The sequence below is a fragment of the Agelaius tricolor genome, unplaced genomic scaffold, assembly GCF_023055355.1.
Source record: "Agelaius tricolor isolate 1412-34295 unplaced genomic scaffold, bAgeTri1.0.p SCAF_5, whole genome shotgun sequence".
Classification (NCBI taxonomy): domain Eukaryota; kingdom Metazoa; phylum Chordata; class Aves; order Passeriformes; family Icteridae; genus Agelaius; species Agelaius tricolor.
Window position 1 is genome coordinate 53,417,072 of NW_027269265.1, and position 21,626 is coordinate 53,438,697.

Genomic DNA, 21,626 nt, shown 5'->3' on the forward strand with positions numbered 1-21,626 from the left:
TGAAAAAAACCCCAGGAGTTGAAAAGCAGCTTCCCATGAATACCACAGTGTGCCTGGCTGGGGATCCCAGGGCTGGGGGATCCCCATATGCCCAGCAGGCTCCTTGCCACCCCGTGGCTACTGCAGCAGCTGCTGAGCTTGGGGAGCCCCTGGCCACAGCATCCCCCAGCCACAGAGCCCAGTGGCCCAGGGCCCTCAAGTGCTGCCCGGGCCAAAGGGCCTCCTGCCCCCTCCAATCCCTCCCCAGGAGGAGAAAAAAAAATAAATACAGGGGAAAAAAATACAAAAAAGTTTATTGCAAACTACTACAATAATTTATTGAAGCAAACTGCATGCGAGTGAAGGAGAGACATCAAGGGGAGGAGGAGCTGCAGGAGGGCTGTGTCAGTTTTAGGGCTTCAGAGGGGCATGGAAAGGGAGCTACACATCACCCTGCATCAGGGGCGAGCAGGCTGTGGTTAGACAGACAGGCACCTGGCCACGGCCAGAAAAAGAAAAGGGAGAGCTACAAGAGGTGTCATGGAAGGACAAGGCAGGGAGCGGCAGGGATCAGAGGTGTCCAGGCCGGGAAGCAAAGGAAATGTTTGATTTTGCATCCCAGAAGTGCAGCCAGGGGCAAACCCTGCTCCACTGGGGCGGACGTGGGATGAGGCAGCCTCCCCCAGCCTGGTGCCAAGTGCTGGGGCACCAGAGGTGAGCAAGCCCTTGGCCCAAAGGCCTTTTAGTGCCATCCCTTGACCAACAAACCCCCAAGCTCTCCTTTAGTGTTCTGTGCAAGGCTCTGCCCAGCCTGCACCTCCCACAGGCACAGGGGCCAGCAGAGACACAGCTCCAGCAGCACCATGTCAGAAGGACAAAGCCAACCTGCCCCGAGGGCCACCAAGTGTCCCCAGAGTGCTGCCCCTCTCTAGCCTGCAAGGGGAGGGGACCAGCTGCCACCCAGAAAGTTTCCTGCTGGAAACCACAGTAAAGCAATCCAAGAAAGACACTGGATCATCTCAACTGAAGGAACTGATTTAGTTTAACACTATTCTACCACAGACCTGCCACGAGGTGTGCTAGGCCCTCCCGTGAGCCAGGCTGCTGCCACAGTGTGACCACGGGATGCCCACACCCAGGGCATGGGGCACCCAACTGCTCAGCCTCGATCCGCCCCTACACCAGGAAGTGCTTCGACTTGCTCTGACAAAGGTATCAGTGCAAGGGGGAGGAGGAAGGGAGGGGGAGAGGGGGCAAACCAGGACAAACAGCCTGAGAAAAGCCAGCATGTTTGGGCCACAGCTGGATTTCCAGGCGTCACAGGGGACAGAGTGGGTGTTTAGAGTCAGTTTCCTGTTAATCCAATTAAATTCCACATTTTATTGCGGTTTTCCAGACCCCCAGGTACCCGATTTCAACAAGCTGCTGTGTGCTACAGACCAACTCAGCTGATCTTGTGCTCAGACAAGATACTTCAGCTCTGCTCCCAACCCCAGAAACCCAACCAAAAAACAAGCAAATAAACAAAAAACAGGTTATTCTTCACCTCTTCCAAAACTGCTACGAATTCAAGGCCACTGAATCTCCACACAAAGTTTCAGAGAAGAGCAAAAAAAAATCCAAGTCTCCATAGCAGATACATCTTATCCTATGTAAACTTTTCCAAGGGCTCAAAGCTGCCCTAACTACACCAGCAGGCAACACTTGACCCGCCACGTTTCAGGGAAAGCTGGGGTGTCTATGCAGAAAAGAGAAGCTTTCAGAACACGGCTACACAATCCCCCCTCAAAATGAGGGCAGGGAGAAAAGCTGACAGCCCCGTAGTCCCACATCAATCTATTGCCTTGGATAAACAAGCCTGAGAAAACCATATCCAGTCCCTGCTAACTGTGTCTTTGTCCAGACCTGGAAAGGAGAGGCAGAGTTGGATGAGGAGCACCACATCCCCCAGCAGCAAGTAGCTCACGGCTGTCCCAAGAGTCACAAGAACAAGTTCCTGGCTAACAACGTCCTTCCCCAAAAGGCTGGAGGCAAAACAGGCATTTAATACAAGGAGCTCACCCAGAGCTGGGAGGGAGGGAGAGACAGCCCATCACTCACCTCATCCTCCTGCTAACACGTTGCTGCAGAGACTCCCACTGCACACAGGCTCTTCTCCAGGGGCTCTCCCTCTACTCTGCAAAAGCTGCAAGACACATCTGACTCCAGAGCGCTGCCTTCACCTCAGCTCTCCCAGCTGCTGGCACAATGGCACTGGAGCTCCCTGCACTGGAGCCTACTGGGAAACAGCCTGAACCCCTTCCACCCCCGCCCCTAAGAACAGAACTAAAAAATACCGACCCTTTTTTAAACAATAAATAAGGAATCTTGTTACCACAACACAAAAACGAAGCATGTTCAAAGTGCAAATTACTGTCGTCAAACTGGGATGCTCCTCCTTGCCTCTCCCACGCAGGGCTCCTGTAGCCCCCGGGCCTCTCCAAGCAAACATGATCTACGAGCCAGGGCGTTCCCTCCCTCCACTTCCTGCCAGGGCTGGAGCAGGGGAGCGTGGTGGGAGCGGGATGTGCACTGCTGCTTCACAGCTCACCCTGCCGAGGGGCTAAAGTGCCAAACTCCCAGCCCCGGCCAGGAAGGAGGAGACTGCAAGGACCAGAGTGCAGTGGTGCATAGAAGTCGGGACCAGGGGCAGAGGGAGTCCTAAGGAACTTCTCCAGAGCACGTCCAACGCTTTTTAGTTTGCCAGTGGGGCCATGCCATGGAGCCAGAAAGGCAACAATTGCTTTGGGGTAGAGTGAGGGGTTTCGGCAGTGCCCCCTCCCTTGGAGAAATCCGCCGCTCAATCCAACTTGCTCTGGCAATGGCAGCACGTGCCCCTTTCCACCAAAGGGCCGTGGGAGAGAGAGAAGTGGTTGGGAGAAAGAGGATGTGCTGTGATCTGCGCTGGAGGGGAGCAGACCCTTCAGTTATTTACTAGTATTGTAAGTTTTGTTTAACTTTCCTCTCTTTCAGTAAGTGCCTCCTCCTTTTTTTTTTTTTTCCTTTTCCTTTTAAATACAGAGTCCCAGCTGTCCCAGCACCCAGGTGCTCCCCTGCCACTAGGGTCCAGTGGAGTCTGAATCTTCAATGAGCACCTCCGTGCTGGCTCCCAGCATCTCTGTGTTCATGACCAGCCCCTCTGGGTTCGCGCTGCTGCCGCTGCCCACGAAGAGCTTGCCGTCAGCCACCAGGCTCACCCGCTCTGCCCCGCCACAGTAGGGCTTTGGCATCCCCTCTGGGCTCAGCAGCAGGCAATCTGCTGGGGGAGCACTGCCCAGGGGGTCGGGGAGCAGCGGAAGGCCCTGGCCATCTGTGGGTGGCACAATGGCCTCGGGATTAGTGCCCAGGATATCGGTGCTGGTGATCAGGGCACCCGCATTGGCAGCCAGTGCTTCAGCAATGAGCACTTCGGGGTGACTCTTGGCTTTGTGGGCCACCACGCTGTCCTTCTTCTCGAATTTCTTGCCACAAATATTGCAGGAGAACTGGTAGAAGGAGTCTGCATCATGCTTCTTCATGTGCCAGTTGAGGGAAGCCTTCTGCCGGCAGGTGAATCCGCAGATCTCACACCTTGGAGGGGACAAGGAGGAGGTCACAACAAAGGGACATCCACACATGCTCATAAGGACAATAGTAGTGAGGTGGCAGCTCGGGAGAACAGCAGGGGCTCACTAATGTCACTGCAGCTCCAGCTCTAGCTCTGATTATATTTACTGAGGGCTTACTTTCCCCAGATCCACACCAAGACACGGCCCCGAGGAGCAGGTGACTCAAGTGTGTGTTCAAAGAGAGCTGCAACACCAGGAGCGGGCTCCAGCCTGACTTCAGAGCTGCTCTGAAATGGGTGTTTCAGGGGTCCCTCAGAGCAGGAGGGCGAGGCACAGGCAGAGGTACTCACTGCAAGGGCTTCTCGCCCGTGTGGATCATCCGGTGCACTGCCAAGTTGTGGGAGCTCTTGAAGGCCCGGGCGCAGTACTCGCAGATGTAATCCCTTTGATCTGAAAGACAACACCAGTTGCAGCACTGCTCTCCCACAGACCTGCCCCCTTTCCCAACTCTCAGGCAGTGCAGGTAAAGCTGCCCAAGAAGGAGCAGAGCTACAAGTTCTGGGAAGAGGAGGTGTCCCACAACACGCCACAGCCGCAGATCTGGAGAGGAGAGGCACGATTAAGACTCTCCTAAGAGCTAATTATCCACTCCAACCAAAACTGAAAGACTGGCAAATTGGGATAAATCAGACTTTATCTGTTGAGGCTTATTCCCCTACAGAGCCCCTGAGTGATGCCTGCCAGAAGGAGAATTAAAACCTCTATAGTCTATTTCTTTCATTTGCTTAAAAGATGGTAATCCAGAAGACAGTAATACCCTGCTGCTGCTGCTGCTGCAAATCTATGCCACCTGACTTGGCTTCACTCTCTGCAGAAGTCCCAGAGGCTTTTCCATTTTCCCTCTATCTGTTCACTGACCTGAAGAGGAGTTTGCATCTATTTCCCACCCCTCTGTACCTGTGTGATGTTTGGCATGACGCAGGAGCTGCTTCTGGAGCCGGAACAGCCGACCGCAGGAGGGATGAGGACACACATATTTTTTCTTCAGTAAGTGCTGATATTTTATGTGATGCTGGAAAGAAAGAGTGGAAGTTTGCAGACTGTTCATGGCTGACTGAACAGCTGAGGTTCACTCAAGTTTAGATCCCCACTGGAAAATAAAACACATATGGACATCCAGCAACCTGACAGACACTCACACACACGGCTACAACTGGCCACAAAGAAGTCTTCCAAAATGACAGCATCAGGAAGGGGTGTGAGTGCCAGTGGAGGTTTAGCTGCCTGTTCAAGCATCCCTTCCCTGCCCTCCCACGTGCCACAGAGGAAGTGGACAGCCCCACCAACCTGCAGGTACCGCGGGTGAGCCAGGACCGTGCCGCAGCCTTCCATCTCACAGCGCACATACTGGATCGGGGGCTTCTTCCTGGGAAATCAGCAAGGAGAGGGGCAGAGTGCTTGGCTGCTTCTATGGCCAGGTGATTCTATAGATAAAGATTCTATATATATTCTATTTAGAATCACAGTTCTCTGTGTCTGTGAGGGGCTGATGTGTCTCATGCCACAAATAAGAAGTGCAAGCACGGCAAAGCACCACTGCTCCAAAATCCCTGCCTGGGCTGTGACACAGTTGCTGTCCAAGAGCCACCTCTTCTCCTGCCACTACTTGAGGGCTCTCCCTAGAGCTGGGAAAACCTCAGGAGACCCAGAATTGACAAAGCAATTCCTTATTGCTGGGCAATGCCATAGGAGGGATCAACTGAGAAGTGGGCAGGGGGCTGGTTCACTTGGAAGAAATTAAACCAGCACCTACAGGGCAAGGAGAAGAGGGAAGACAAGGCATGCTGCTGTTTTTGGTTTTTATTCCCTTTAAGGCAGAGAGATGGCTTTGGGAGAATCTTTTTCTGCATGTAGGACACAAGGGAAGCAAGTCTGCAGAACACAACTGGGTTGAGAGGACCACTTACCTTCTCTTGGGCAGCCTTGGGCTCTTGTCATCCTTTCTCCTCCTTCCCCTCCTGTAACAGGGATACAGAAACAGAACTGAGAGAAGCTTCTTTACATTAGCAGTGGGCAGAGACTTTGAAGTGTATGCTGTATCGCCTCATTAACTGCATGGTCTAGAAAAAAAACTGAGTGCAAGTTGGAGACAGATTTAAAAGATGGAGAATTCCAGAGAAATAAATGCTTCACATGGTTTGCTCTCTCAATACTTCCCATTTCCTACTGCATTTTTCATAAACATGTATTTTGCCAACACGGTCTAGAACCGACAGTGCACCCTGTTTCCTCTGCTCTGCTGGGGAACATTCCACACCATAGGAAAACATCCATCTGCCTGGTCAGGAAGAATGGGATTAATGATCCAGCAGCTATTTCACAGGGCTCTGAATTAGCCACAGCAGCTTCTGTACCTGTCAAGACAAAAATCTAGGCTCTGTCTGAGCAGACCTGTGCTCACATGTAAACTGCAGCCTCCCAAGCCACAGCTCTGCCCAGCTCTGCCTGCCTGATCCCATTGCTGCAGAGACACTTGGAGCAGATTGATGGAAGTATTTTCTAGACTCTACTGAGACATCTGTATTGATGGCAAGCCAGGAACACGCTGAACACACACTCAGCATTCAAGCCAAGCCCTCAGAAGAGCCACAGGTTTTATTACGCACAGAAAGTAGTGTCTGCTTCAAACAACAAAACCTCAAGCCTCAGAAAGCAGTCTCCAACAGACAAAAATGTTCTCAAAATATCAGCCTCCTCACTCCTCTCCACTGTGAATCAGCAGCAGCTCAGTAACAGCAAGAGAAATTACACCACAAGTGTGCAGCAGGTCAGCAGAGGGAGCCCGGGCTGTTCCAACCACTCAGAGAGGAACTGAGGTACAAAACCAGCTCCTTTTTCTTTTTTTCCCCTCACATTATCCCAAAGAATGGCTTTGACACAGTCACATAAACCCATCTCCCTCTGCTGCGAGGAGGAATGCTTCAGCCATGAGTTCCAGGGACAGCACACACCAGAAGGTGTCAGCAACTGGTGACTGACTGGGTGGCAAAAGTTTATTGTTTACTTCTTGAAAGCAAGGGAAAACCAGCTGATTTTCCTGACCTCTGGTGAAGTCCTAACTGTACAAAAAGGACACTTACCACACACACACAAGGTATTGCAGTGACAAGACATCCCAGTGTCTGCCCCCAGCACACAGCAGGAATGCTGCCCTCTCCCACTGGCTTTCGGGATCTACTTGAGGCATCACAAGGAACCCATTGTAAGGACACCCTGTGTGGGAACTCAGCACATCCCTCTGGATGTCCAGAGTTACCAAGAACCCTGTTGGGGGACTCAGAGGCCCTGGCATGCTGCCAGGAACACCTGGTGGCTTGATTTTGATCCTTCCAGCGAATTGCCAGCTTGGCATAAGGATGTGAAAGCCACACAGGTTTGAATGGTGTAATAACAAGGTGTTCACAGGGTGAAAATGTAGATTTTAGGATTTTCGGTATAGGGGTTATGGGGACAAGATGGAGGAATCAGGGTGTGTTTAGTCCTTCTTCTTTCTTCTTCTTGTTCTCCATTTTCTGCTGTGATGTTGGCACTTAGAAATTGGTTTAGAGTAGAAGTGCACTGTCTAACATAGGTGATAGGTATTGGGAATTAAAAGTAAATAGGATATACGTAGTTTGTAGTATAAAAAGACGACACCGCCTCGGGGGCAGTGGGGAGTGCTTGTGGCTGCCGTGCTGAGCGGACTTTGGCTAGGCAGCAAGAAAATTTTGTAGATAAGAAATAATAAAGAACCTGAAGGCCAAAAAAGTGAAGAGTCCAGACTCATTCTTCAGAGTGTGGGCTGCTGCAGAACCATCCCACGCATCTCGGGGCAGAGAACAGCCGACCCGAGAACCCTGAAGTATTTCCCACTGTGTGGTCACACCCAGGGAGGCTGACTAACCACAGGATGATGAAAAACCCCTCCACTTCAGCTAAACTCTGATTTTTTTGTAGCTGAAGACAGGCAAGATGTGAGGGCACAGGATAAACAGCGTTGCCCCATCAGCTGTCAGGCCCAGAGGAGGAGGGGGATGGGGGGAACCAACAACAATTAAACACTGTTGTACACCAGCAAGAATGCAAAACACACAGCACACACTGGCATGCGCAACTGCAGAGTTTACTTACTTCCTTGGTGGTTCTTCATCCTCCTGAAACTCATTCTCTTCTTTCACTTCCACTTTAATCTCTTTCTGTCTTTCTTTTTCCTCCTTCCCCTTGCTAGCTTTTCTCCTTTGCTTTGGTGCTTCCCTACGAAGACACAAATACAAGACTTTACTCCAATACTCTTCCCACTGCCTGCTTTTTACAAAGATTTCAACAAAAACTGGACCCAAGTTCAGGTCTGTTCTTCAAGTCCCACTTTCAAGCAGAAATAAGAACCAGGCTTAGGGAAGTAGCCAGCAGCCAGCAAGGCTCTAAAGGCTTCAGTCCCTGAGACAACAGTTCTGGCCAATGCAGGCAATGTTTAGAACCATTCCACCAGATCAACTAGCACAGGTGCTTTGGGGCATATTAAGCTAATTCAGGTAACATGCCCACATTTTTTTGGTCTAAACCCCCAGTAAGTACATAATCCAATATACTTCTCTAGGTGGGGCTTGTAGGTCTCATCTCTGGGATCATCTTTGAAGGGAACTTCTTCCTCACTGATGAGCATCTCCTCATCATCATCACTGTTGGGAGAAAAGGAGAAGAGAGGACTTTAGCAGCAACAGCTTGGCCACTACTGCAAGAATAATATCTGTGCACCATTCCCCAGCATGGCAAAGACACTATTACACTGCACTTCCTCATCCAGCATGACTGGGGAAAGGTACCAGCCTGCACTGACCAAGGAGCACAGTGACAACCAGAACAGGCCAGGCAGAGCTGTGTCCTCTCCTGAACCCACCCACCCACAGCAACAAATCTACCAGGTGGAATACCCAGATCAAATCTTACTATCCATTTCTCCACAGTATCTCCTGACATCTGTGCACACTGGGACTGCAACAGCAAGGGGCCAAAGGAGACAGAGCTACGTCAGTCCCATGGATCATTTCACACTAACATTTATTTTCAAGCGACTCAGGCCCACCTTGAGACACCGAATAGGAAGAAACACCACAAAATAAGATGTCCTACCTGACTCCATCTGGAGACTGATGCTCGTCTGTGACCACTGAAAGGAAAAGTCACCATTAGGTTTCAAAGTGTGTTCGCTGCAGTGAGCTCATCTGTCTCACGGTACCTCCATCAACATTCAGAGCCGGGAGTGCTGGTGGCAGAAGGCACCCGTGACAAGCAGCACCACGCCAGCACAGCCACACGCCCCGAGTCACACCCGCAGCCCTGACTGTCCCCGGGCCTTCCGTGGCACGTACCGTACTCCAGCTGGTCGGCGTTGGGCTCTGACTTGCAGATGAGCTGCAGGGAGGCAGCCTTGGCTCTGGAGGCGCGGGAGTTCTCGGGGTCGCGCTGGCGGGCGGCCGCCGCTGTCCGGCTGCTGCGCCAGCTCCGGCTGGGCCGCGCCGTGCCCACGGGAGAGCCATGGCTGAGCGTGCCAGACACCTCCTCCTCCTCCTTCTCTTCTTTGGGAGCTGGAACACACAGTGCAGGGTGTTTCATCAGAGTACAAAACACCTAAATCCCCTCATTAAATCACACCTTAAATCACAGCAGCCCCTGTTCACGCCTAGAAAGGCTGATCTGGAACAGAGACTAGACGGAGCTAAATGGATAAAATAGGTATTTATTGAAAGGCTCAAAAGGATACACCTTGGGCAGTGTATCCTGCCAGGAGGATACACTGGCAGGGCCTGGCCAGACCCAGAGCCTGGCCAGACCCAGAGCCTGGCCAGGACCCTACGCCCAACATGAATCCAAGAATGGTTCCTGGTCACGAGTTTTTACACTTTTCTAAGTTTTGGTTCATCTACATATTGGGTTCAATTGTCAAGTTACAGCTCCAGGTCATGAAGCCTCACTCCCCTGGCTTGCCCCCTTCTCTTCACTGTTGTTTATGCTTTTTGGGTGATGGCTTTTCTTGATTCTCTAGCTGGGAAGGGATTGTTTTGTCAAAGTACCCTGTGAAGAGAACTTACTAACACCTAATATGAAGTTTCGGAGTTACACACCCGGTAGCAAAGAATGTGAAAAATATAGAAGCTAAAACCCAAGGCATCACTGCCTGCTGTGGGAACCTGCTCAGCCCTCTATGCTGAGCCAGGACACCTCCCAGGCCCTCACCTCAGCAGACCTTCCCTTAAAACTCTCCTCACATTCCCTCTAAGGAAAGACACTAATATTTAAAAGCAGCTTGTATTTCCCTTGGATAAAGGCTTCTAAGACAATGATTTACTGGCTCTAAGCAAAACAAGAGACACTCATAAAGCTCAGCAAGTGCTTTATGAAAGGCCAGCTTCAAAGTTGGGCCATGTGAAAAGTCGTGTTTAGAGAATTCCCCAAACATATACTTCATTGGAATTGTACACCTGGCAATATCCCTGAGGGATCTGAGCTGGATGTTTCTGGTGCTGTGCTAGAGCAAAAAGCATCACAAATGCTGTTAGCCTGAGGCCTCCACACTTATTTACAGCTTGTACAGGTGGTTTCCTTTTGGCTCATGGCTGGTCTCCAAACATGCTTTGGCAAGATAAAGAGAACTGGTTGAAATGTCTTGTGAGCAAGTTAATCCCTTAAAAACTAAAATTCCCGAGTACAGTTCATTTGATCACATTTTTTGGCACTTGCTGTGACACTGGGCCGTCATGAACTCAACACCCTTTGAAATGTTACAGCTGGTCACAGAATGGTTTGGGTTGGAAGGGACCTTAAATCAGCTCATTCCAACCCCTGCCATGGGCAGCAACACCTTCCCCTAGCTCAGGTTGCTCCAAGCCCTGTCCAACCTGACCTTGGATACTTCCAGGGATGAGCAATCCACAACCTCTCTGATTCCTCCCAGTCTGCAATCTCCAGTTTTACATCAAGCCTTCTGAACCAAATGATCCTTTTTCTCCTAGCATGTAGTTTGCTTTGCATTACTCACTGTCTGATCCTTGATTAACAGGGTGGGAATAAGCAACATTTGGCTGGAAAAGCCTGACTGGAATCCCGGATGTGAGGCATCACACTGTGTTGTAAACCATCAAGCTGTGTCTTGCACGTATAAACCTCACCATCAGAGCATGAACTGCACCCTCCTGGATTTCCTTAGCAGATCTCAAGGTGACTGCTGCATGTTCTCAGTCCTTGTGGTCAACATCTCATTTTTGAATGCTAAACCAAACCCAAAGACACTTGAAACCCTCCTCTATAAATTCCCCCCTCAACCACTACTGTGTTGCCAGGGATAGCACTGCTGCTCTGGAAGAGCTGTATTCCTCCCTTGGAAGATCAGGCATTCAGCTGATAATACTTATCATTTTGAAAATCATGCTTGCAGAGCTGAAGCAGTCCTGCATCAGAGCACACCTGGACAGAGCACACCCCTCACCCAGCAGCTGTTTCCCTCCTCTCTTGGATAAGCCTTTTCCCAGGATTTCTTCTTCTACTTCCTGTGCTTCAGGTGTCTAACAGATTCAGGGCATTTTCACATGCAGAGAATACCCAGGTACCTCCCAGACCCCATCCTTAGGAGAGAGATGTATCAATTATTTACCTTGCCACACAGCTGACAGTGATACAGAGCTAGGAGCTGAAAAACCTTCCAACTCCAGACCCTCCCAACATGGTCCCTGGTCCCTACCCAAGGGTCAGGGCTGCACCAGGAAACTTCTGTCTGTCAAGTGTCCAACTGCAGGAACAGCTGGAATCAGCCATCACCAAAGCCCTTGCTCAAAATATGGGAAGTCCTAGATTGGAATAAATTTTTGTCTCTTTTTCCTTCATCAAAAATAGATTAAAAATCACGAGCGAATGCCAGTCCCTGGGAGAAGGGACAAGGAAAGGAAACCTGGAAGGACACTCACAGTGAAGTTGTGGCTTTGTTTAGACAATCAAAGGACAAGACTCTGGGCACTGCTCTGCTTTTCAACAGAGCTGAACTTTGATTTATAAGGCATTTGGAAGCTTCTTACTGACCCTGCAGACAATTTCAGAAAATGCATGTGTGCAGTTAGGTGAAAAGAAAATAAACTATTAATTGCTAAGTTAAAAAGCTTCTATAAAAATAAATGCACCACAACAAATGCACACCTCTGGGATTTAAGGAAGCAACCACACAGTGGGTAAGGCACCAAACACCTGCTTTCATAATGGCATGGACAAAAATGAAACTCAGGAAAAATATCCAAGTGCAAAGCTCTATCCAAAGGGCTCTTCCCCACCAGAGCACTGTGGAACTGTACAGATGGGATACAGGAAAATCCTTGGAGGGTTTGGTGCTGAGCTATTTAAATTCAGTGCGTTTTTATACGGTTTGGTTTTAAAAAATGACATTACTTTCTCCAAACACTGACAAAGCCTTAAGGGAAAGCAATGCTCCCAAAAAGAGCATGAAGCATTAAGAATAAAACTCTTAGGTATAATGTGAGTCCTCTCTGTACAAAACCAATTACCACTTCCTGAGCCCTAAAGTTTTCCATCTTTTTTTAAATTTGCCAAACCTATCTTGTTTTCTTAGCAAAACCCCTGGATTTGAGAATGGGCTTCCAGGGAGGTGACTCTCCTGACTAAAATGAAAATTATTCCCACAAGAATACAGAGCGCTGTGGGAAGGCAGACGTGAATTCTGCTACACAGCGACTGCAGCTACACAAATTCATTTGTAAGCTGAGATTAAACGTTCTACTTATGCATCCAATATTCCTGCAGGCACACGTTGGGAAATCCTGCAACTGCATGACTAAGCAGGCAACAGGGAATAGCAGGGAGCACAGGCTGACACTGCAGCTGCCCCGTGGTGACAGTCACACTCGGGCTGTGACACAACACACACACCTTGGGCTCTGATCTCCCTCCAAACTCCCTGTCAGACCTGCACAGCCAGAACTGCCCAGGGGATGCAGGAAAAGCCTGATCCCATGGCTTTGTACCATGGCTGTCCCAGGGAATATTCCCAACTGGATTTAGCAGTTGACAGTAAAGGCTAATACTGCAATGCAAAAAAAAAAAAAAAAAAAAAAATCAATATTTTTTGATTTATCAGGGACCACAAGCACACAAGAATTCCAAACCTTCACCAGAACCACTCAGCACCTTATCCCAGCTCCATGCAGGGTGAAAGGACAAATGAGATTTTGCCTTCCAGGCTCACAGGGGGGCTCCTGGCTACCAAAAACCCTGTTGTGCAAGGAAAGCTGCTGCTTGCTTACACTGATCTGGCTCCTTCAAAAATCTCTGCTAAAGCCCAACAGAAGGAGGAGGGAGAAGCTCCTCCTGCTCCTGCACAACCTGTCCAAGGAAGGAAGGAGGAGGAGGAAGACACTCCTCAGCCTGTTTCCAGGTTCCCTCCAAGCAGCACAAGGTGCACAAGGGCTCCATCCAGCGTGCAGCCAAGACACAGGAGTGCAGCTTCCTCACTTCTGTGCTCCTGTAGACTAAAAAACAAACCAGAAACAAACAACCCCCACCCCCCACGGCACAGACTTCCTCTGGCCCAGAAGTCAGCACTTCCCAGTGCCAATTTCCACGCAACTATCCCTACCATCACTTTGGCTGCAAATGTAATTGGGAAAAAAAAGAGCCCCAGAAGTTTAACACTTTTTCCACTCTCACCTTGAAGCACAGCTGAAACTCTCAGAGGCCAAGTTAAAGGCTAAAATGGCTCGAGTGCAGAGAGCCCCCAAACCCAGGAATTTCAGTCTGACAACTTTCACTTCCTGGGGTAAAAATGGGAATATTCTGCTCGTTTTCTACCACTGCCAATGAATATTTCTCCTTAAACTAAAAACCAAGAAAGTCTTAACTCTATAGACATACAAAGCTAAACTTTTTTAGACATTTCAGCAACTCTGCTTTGCCATAAAAGCCTGAAGCTCTGACATTATGCTGCCCACCCTGTACACAGTGAGGGGTAAATACATACAAGCAAGATCTGGACTCAACACACAGTGGTTAATTCTGCTTCAGTCTATAAAAACACACCTTGCCAGCTGGAACTGCGATGGATTTCCACACCCAAATGGAATAAAGTCTTGTAGGAGGAAAGCTAAAGAGTTACCAAAACACGAGAATAACAGCAGCCTCTGAGACAGAGCTGCTGGCAAACAAACCCGGGCAGCTCCAGCAGAAAGGGGAATTCATCGGCACAGGTGTGTGACCTCCTTTCCTCAGGGCTTCATTCTGCCACAATTCTCTGGTGCCAGATCAAAAACAACACTACACAAAGCCCTCTACTTGGACCTGTTTCAGAAGTCATCACCAGGTAAGGAGCAAAGCCCACTAGCTTTTTTTTTTTTTTGCTTTTTAGGCTTTTTTTTTTAACAAGAAATTTTTAAATAGGTGCACAAAGTTCACAGTGTGCATTGGAAAACAAAAGCGCTGCTAAAGGTTGCAGATCCCCACAGCTGGGGCTTTTGTGTTCAGACCCTACTCACGCCCCCAGTTCTAAATAATTTTCTCTTTTACCCCTGAAGACATCAGCCTAAAAAATCCATAATCCACTAAAGCTAGAAAACAACAAGTGTGAATATCTGAATACTCTGATTTCCACATAACTACCCCAGGTCTCCTGAGGATCTACTCCTGTATTCCTGAGCACAGAACAGAAGTGAACCCAGGATTTGCCGACTGCTTGGGACTGCTGTGCAACAAGAGCTGTCAAACCATGGAGCAGCTCAGCCTCACACTCCAACAGCCATAGAACACCCGAGTGCTTTTTGGGACAGTGAGATTTTGCAGGTTGGGTACGTGCCAACAGCAGCAGCTTATCACAGTTCCACAGTCTTGAGAGAGACTCAGAAAGAAACTGCACATCACCCAGCACTAAAATATTCTTTAAAAGGAAGATCCAAAAAGAGGATTGGGCTAAACCATGGGACAACCCAGACTTTCTAGATGGAACACGACACCAGGAGTGAACAATTCAACTCTTACCTTTACCAGCGACTTTATCTGTGGACCTGAAAAAAAGCACAAAAGCAAGTGTAAGAGCCAGACTCTATGGGGTGGGCAGCAACAAGGAACTGAATGACATGGAGATGAGCCCCAATTCCCCAAAGCCGTGGTGCCTCTCTATAGGATCATTGTTTTCAACCCCTCATGCCAAGGTGGATTGTTTCAGTCGCAGGAAGCTGAGGGGAACTACAGGAATATCCAGCAGCAGAGGCCCAGCCATGCCCAGGACAATTAGGAGTGATCCAAGGGGGTTGTGTGCTCAGAACAGGGGAGAGCAGCTGCACTTCCGAAGGCTCCGGTGTCCCGCTCAGGACCGAAAGTGCAGCGAACGCAGCCTCTCCTCACGGGAAGGAGGATCCCACCGCCTCCCTCACCCGGACCTTTGGCAGAGGAAGCCAAACCGCGCTGGCGCCGCGGGGCACCGGGACAGCGGCCACTGCCCGAGGGCGCTGCGCAGCCGGCGATTCCCGGGACACGGCCCTTCCTGGGAAGGGACCGGCGGGGCCGGCCCAGCCCGGCCGGAACAAAGGGGCAGCGGCGCGGGGCACCCCGCAGCCGGAGGCGGCCCCGGGCCCTGGGCCCGTTCGCGCGGGTCGGGCAGAGGCCGCATTCCCCCCCCCCCTTGCGGCCGCGACCCCCGGAAGGCGTGGGCGGAGCCGGCGCTGCAGGGACTCACCCGGCCCGGGGGGCCTTCCTGGCCGCGGGCGGCGTCTCGGCGGCGGGCTGCTCGGCGGCGGGCCGCGCCCCAGGGCTGCTCCGCCGGCGTCGGGGATACTCGGCCTTACGGCGGCGGGACGCGGCGGCGGCGGCTGCAGCTCCCCCCGCGGCCGAAGCGGCGCGGCCGCGCTCCCGGCCGCCCCTCAGCACCCGGCTGCCGCCGGACTCCTCCCCCTGATCGGCGGAGGGTGGCGGCGGCGGACGGCGGCGGCCCGAAGCCGGCGGTCGGTCGGCGGCGGGCGGCGGTCCCGGGGCGGGCGGCGGCTCGGCGGCGGCGCCCCCCGGCTGCTCGGTGCCCGCCGGCATCGGGGCGGCGGCGGCGGCGGGGCCGGGACGGCCGCGCTCCACCCTCGGCCGGGCACGCCCGCCCCCGCCGCCCACGGCCAATCAGCGCCCGCCGCCCGCCTTCACGCGCGGCCCCTGCGCCCCGCCTCCTGCCCGCGTCCACCAATCCGCAGGCGGGACTCAGGGGACGGCCCTGCCCCCCAGGACCGAGTGCCCCCGCCCGCCGCGCTCACGCCTTTCCCCGCCGCTCTCGCGCCGCCTGGCCAATGGGCGGCCCGGCCGGGGCGGGGCCCGCCCCCCCACCGCCGAGCGGCCAATCAGCGCGCTGCTCCCGCGCGCGCCCCGGACTCGCACCGCCTCTCGCGCAGGCGCTGCCACGGCCGCTGCGCTCGCGCTCCCGCTCCCCCCCCGGCTGGCCCCGCTCGGCGCCCACTCGAGCGCGGCCCCCGCCGCCGCCGCCCCGCAGGCCCCTCCGCCCGGACCGCCCGTCCGCCGCGTGGCCGCCGCCCAGGCCCTGGCTCCGCAGGGCTCCCTACCGCCGCCGCTGCCTGCGCCCCTCCGCCTGCCCCCGGGCCCCTTTGCCCCTCGGGCGAGGCCTGGCAGGGGAAGCCGCTCGCCGCCTCGCCCCACGCGGCTGCTCCGTGCTGTGGGGCTGCGGCGCCGCCCGTAGTACCGGCGGGGCCTGGCGGCCGGGCCGCTTTTTGCTACCGCTTCTCCTTTAAGAAAAAAAAAAACGCCCCGTCGGGCGGCGGGTGAAAGTCGGTGACAAAATGGTGGCCGGCGCAAGGTGGGCGGGGCACATAGCCCTGGCCCCGCCCGCTTCCGTCCCACAGCCGCGCATGCGCGGGGCCTGCCGGGAGCTGTAGTTCCACCGGAGCTGAGGCAGCGCCAGTTCCGCGTTCCCGGCCGTGTCCCCGCCGCTAACGCCGCCTGAGCAGGAGCCCCGGGAGCGGCTGGGGCCGGGGCACCCTCCCCCCCGTGGTCTCCAAGGCCCGAGTCCCTCCCCAGAACAACCCTAGCAGCACCTGACTGTCCCACAGGAACTGCACTAACACATTGAACCCACACCAAAACACCAAAACTTCGCCCCCGCAGACACTGAAGGCACCACCCAGGAGCGGGTTTTGTCACGGTCACCACTCTGTCACTTTCCCTGCTGTCCCAGCCGCCTCGGTGGCTTTTGGACCGAGCAAGATGTGACACTAGGCCAGGACCTTGGGGAGCAGGACTGGGGTGTGCTCTGGAGAGGAGGGTTTGGCCAATCTTACCCAGTGCTTTATGACAGGAGAACAAAGGGTGACACTTTCCCAGAACAAGGTGCTCCTCATCCTCCCTCGGGAGACAAAAAAGCAAAAATCACTGAAGTTCAAAGAGCCTGCAGCACTGAGCTGGAAAATCCTGTTTGCTGAACTGGTTCCCAGCAGTGAGAGGGCTCCGAGCGCCTGCTGCTCCCTTCTGCTTCTGCATTTCAAATCCTTTCTGCTTCTGCATTTCAAATCCTGAGCTCTGACATGTTCCTAGAAAACAAAAGTGTGTCCAACAGTTCCTGAGAGAGTGCTAATAAACCCCCTCACTGTGGAGAGCCACATTCCCCTGAGCCAGACACTGGGAAGGAGAAGAATGTCCTTGCATTAAAGAAAACCTTGGGATCCTTGCACAGGGATTCCTCCTGTCCCTGCTTTTTGTCAGCCCTGTGCCAACCTGTCCCTGCTGTTGTCATGACTGATTTCCCCTCTGCAGGCAAGGCTTGGGTTACTTAATTATTGTTGGAACAGGGGAGCAGAGCTCAGGGCAGGGCACAGCTCAGCCTCCGGCCTCTGGGTTCTGTAAGGACAAGTTTTAAGTTATTCCAGCTCCAGATGCTCGCGTGCACTCGGGCTCACACATCGCTAAATCACTGAGAAAGCTAAAAATAGCCCAAAACCTTCCGCAGGCAGGAAGGTTCTGTGGAGTGCAGAAAGGGAAGGCCTGACATCAGGATGCCATGGCCAGGCAGCCCCAGCAGTGACAGCAGCAGTGCCTCCTCTGGGCTTTGGGGGGCTCTCAGCATTCCTGGCCTGAAACAGCCCGGATACAGTGGGTTGGTGGCCCCGGGGCCTTTTCCTGAGGCGGGGTTGGGCTGGATGTCCCTGCTGTGAGCAGATGACAAAATGGAGTCAGGAATGAAGTGACCCTGAGGTGGCAGCTGAGGGGCTCAGCTCCAGCCTGTCCCACCCGTGGGGGCTCAGCAGTGCCCAGGAGCAGGGCCAAGGCAGGGCCAGCCTGACCCCTGTGGGTGCTGGATGGAGTCTGTGGCTCTCAGCCTTTGCTCCCAAGATTCTTCTGGCTGGGCTAAAGAGGAGTCAAGCCAGGACCTGGTGACGCTTTGTCAGGGCTGGTGGCCAAGGTGACAGAGATGTTGTTGGTCACCTACCAGGTGCTGCCTCCTCCAAACACCAAACAAAAGCCCAAAGCACACACCAAGCCATGTGCACCCACCTCTGGCACTGACATCCCCCCAGTCCCTTGGAGCTGTTTCCACATCCACTGCCTGCTCCCAGCAGTGCCAGGAGATTTCTCTGCCAAAAAGGGATTTGCTGTTACCTGGGAATGGATGACGAGGCTCCAGAAGCATCCCCCAAAGCAAGGCTCTGCTGGAAGGTGACAGCACTGCTCCATCATGCTGCCTCAAAGTTATTTCCACCCAGCACAGGGACGCCATCCCTTGTCACACGTGGCCGGTGGCTTCTGGACAGGGCTTGGGTCAGCAGGACATCACGTCCTGGCTCCTGGAGCTCCTTGGGCAGCCCCTTGGCCAGTTTCTCCCCTCTGCAGCCCCTGCCTGGGCTGTTTGTGGCTCCCTGTGCCCCAGCTGTGCCCGTCACACGTGGTGTGTGCAGCCCACAGAGGAAACCCTGGGTGACAAACCCCGGCGCGGGGGGCGGAGGCGAGACCGGAACAGAGCCGGCGCAGCCTCTGCTGCCATCTCAGCACCTCGGGGGGCTGCCCCTGCCCTGCGACCCCACACCAAGGCAGGATGGAGGATTTGGGTAAGTTGGGCCTCTCCAGAGCTGATCCTGCAGCCAGGCCTGGCTTGGGGTCACATTTTTGGCAACTCCGGGGAGCCTCTTCCTTCCTGTACCTCAGGGCCGGGAGGGGATGACACCAAGGAGCAGCCTTGGAGCCCTGCTCCCTCCTGTGCCTCTCCCATCCCATAGGAATGATGGGGACGGTGGTCAAGCGAGCACTTGGCCAAAAATGGAACCAGCCTGAGAACAGGAAATGGGCTGAGGCAGCGCCACAACCCTGGCTGCACCCAGCGGGAGCTGGGAGCCATCCCTGGCCTGGAGTGGGGAACTGGGCTCAGCGGAGCAGCCACACTGCTGGGGGCATTCCCTCTTCCCAGTGTCAGGGACAGCCAAGGCAGAGGGGTGAAAGAGGAAAGGGAAAGTGCTCAGCCCACCTTGGGGGAAGTGGTGCTCTGGACACACAGGATGGGCCCAGGGTGAGCTTTTCCCAGCCAGGGCTTATGCTGGGTCAAGCTGAGGACTGGCAGAGGTTTCTTTGCTGGTCAGGGATGGTGTGGGGAAGCAGGACTCTGCCCCACTCACACTCTTTGGGAAGGTGGGCACATCCTGCACTGGGATGGGGGCCTCAGGGAGGGAACTCAGGGCCCTTTGGGGCTGGCAACTGGCCAGCAGGACCTGCTGTGACCCTCCTTTTGCTCCTTAGATTTTGGGAGCGGTACAAGACCACAGGGTAGGCAGATGGTGGCTGTGGGGCCTGACCTGGGTGTCTCTGTGCAGATGCTTTGCTGGAAGAACTGGAGCAGAGCTCCTGCCTGGCCTCCAAGGACCGTGCACTGCAGGGACCAAGCTCCTGCCAAGATGCCCAGCATGGTACCCCAAAGGTAATGCCTGGGCACAGAGACCCCTCAGCTCATGATAGGGTGGTGGAGCTGGGCAGGGGAAGCTGCCAGGGGAGCACCCTGAGGGCTCTGCCACAAGGGTTTGTCCTTTCAGGTGCCACTGCCACCTCAAGCTCAGCCTCCAGGAGAAGGTTTGGATTCAGTGTACAGGTAAAAACAGCCATGGGAGGGCAAAGCTATTTGGGGCTGTCTGTTCCGTGCTGGGATTTGCCATCCAGGGTCACCTGGGACAGATTGTATCCTGCATACCTGCAGCGTTCCCTGTGGTGGCCTGTGGGAAAGGGCTGGGTTGGCAGAGGCAGAGGGGGTCTTGGTCCTGGCCTTGGGGTGGATACCACAGCATCTCCCCTCTCTGCCATGCCAGCACCCCTGTGCCAGTACCAAAGCCGCTGCTCCCCTCACCCCCACACACGGAGGCTGCCCGGCAGCTGGATGAGCTCCTGGCTGACCTGGGCCACACGCAGAGCAAGGTGAGCCTTGGCCCTGGGGCACCAGGCTGGGGGGTTTGGCCCTCACCCACACCTCACCATGCTCCTTCCTGGCAGCTGGCAGCTACAGGGCAGGGAGCTGGGGTGTCCACGGAATCCTCACTGGACGACATGCTGGACAGCCTCACACGGGACCTGCAGGAGCTGGGAATCGTGGCCGCACCTGCCGGTGTCTGCGCCTCCTGCCGCAAGCCCATCGCTGGCAAGGTGAGCCCTCACTGCCAGCCTGGCACCCCTGGACATCCCCCGGAGCCGCCCTCACAGCCCCTGTGCCTCCTCCTCACAGGTGCTCACAGCCCTGGGCAAAACCTGGCACCCCGAGCACTTCACCTGTGCCCGCTGCGGGCAGGAGCTGGACAAGCAGCCCTTCTTCGAGCAGGGCGGGCGGGCGTTCTGCGAGGAGGATTATCACCAGGCCTTCTCCCCGCGCTGTGCCTACTGCGCCGGCCCCATCCGCGAGGTGAGTGAGTGAGTGACTCAGCCCCGGCCTCCCCTGCCTCCCCCCAGCCCCCTCACCTCGGCTTTTCCTGCAGAAAGTCCTCGCGGCCCTGGAGCAGACCTGGCACCCCGAGCATTTCTTCTGCGCCCACTGTGGGAAGGTGTTTGGAGATGAGGGTATGTGCCAAGGAACAGGTGCGGGGGTCTGGCCCACACCCCAGGTATCCCCTGCTCTTGCACTTATTGCCCCATCCGACAGCTCCCCATAGTCTCTCCTTTGCCTCCTATCCTGGATACCACCGTGTCCATATCCCAGTGTGAGCCATCCCGAGGTGGGTGCCCATCCCAAATCCCCTCCCTGCAGGGTTCCTGGAGCACAATGGGAAGCCGTACTGCCACGAGGACTTCCTGGCCATGTTCGCCCCCAAATGCCAGGGCTGTGAGCGCCCTGTCATTGACAACTACCTGTCAGCCCTGCAGGGTGTCTGGCACACCGAGTGCTTCGTGTGCACGGTGAGTGGGACGGCGGGGATGGATGCACGTACTGGGGGTGTTTCCAGGGCCACACCAGCCTTCCTCTCTCCTTTCCCCAGGAGTGCCTGACTGGCTTCAGCGGCGGGTCCTTCTTCGAGCTGGAGGGGAGGCCCTACTGCGAGCTGCACTTCCACCAGCGGCAGGGCAGCATCTGCCACGGCTGTGGCCGCCCTGTCACCGGGCGCTGCATCACGGCCGCGGGGCGCAGGTACCACCCCGAGCACTTCATCTGCTCCTACTGCCTGGGCCGGCTGCACAAGGGCACCTTCTGCGAGCGCGGTGACAAGATGTACTGCCAGCCCTGCTACGACAAGCTCTTTCTGTAAGCCCCAGGTGCCCAGCACGCAGCCTCCCTGCCTGGATGGCCCCAGCATCAAGATCACTGTCCCTGCTGACCCAAACACACCTCACATCCCACCCATTACACATGCCTGGTGCTGGTCCCACTCAGCCAACTGTCCCCAGCTTTGCTGCTGCCAAGCCAGGCATCATTCCTTGCCCCCGTCCCTGCAAGACATCCCTGGCATTGCTCCTTGGACCTGAAGCAATAAAATACCTGGTACTGCCTTCTCTCTGCTTACTGGTGGCTTTGGGGACAAGGGTGCA

General features: G+C 54.5%; 2 protein-coding genes across 2 annotated transcripts; one reads left to right on the plus strand and one right to left on the minus strand.

Annotated features, from left to right (window-relative positions):
* Window positions 1-275: 275 nt before the first annotated feature.
* On the minus strand, window positions 276-16,451 carry ZFP91 (ZFP91 zinc finger protein, atypical E3 ubiquitin ligase). The gene is made up of 11 exons (XM_071428104.1): window positions 15,328-16,451; window positions 14,631-14,656; window positions 8,975-9,190; window positions 8,736-8,772; window positions 8,195-8,284; window positions 7,737-7,859; window positions 5,534-5,584; window positions 4,914-4,992; window positions 4,524-4,638; window positions 3,917-4,016; window positions 276-3,588 (listed from the first exon to the last, which is right to left on the minus strand). Exons 1-11 carry the CDS (start codon window positions 15,672-15,674, stop codon window positions 3,078-3,080), a joined length of 1,695 nt encoding a protein of 564 aa, XP_071284205.1. The 5' UTR covers window positions 15,675-16,451; the 3' UTR covers window positions 276-3,077.
* Window positions 16,452-18,561: 2,110 nt separating this feature from the next.
* Window positions 18,562-21,590, plus strand: LPXN (leupaxin). Its single transcript, XM_071428131.1, has 9 exons — window positions 18,562-18,682; window positions 19,439-19,542; window positions 19,655-19,710; window positions 19,925-20,030; window positions 20,106-20,255; window positions 20,335-20,508; window positions 20,582-20,663; window positions 20,851-20,999; window positions 21,080-21,590. Exons 1-9 carry the CDS (start codon window positions 18,670-18,672, stop codon window positions 21,344-21,346), a joined length of 1,101 nt encoding a protein of 366 aa, XP_071284232.1. The 5' UTR covers window positions 18,562-18,669; the 3' UTR covers window positions 21,347-21,590.
* The last annotated feature ends 36 nt before the right edge of the window (window positions 21,591-21,626 follow it).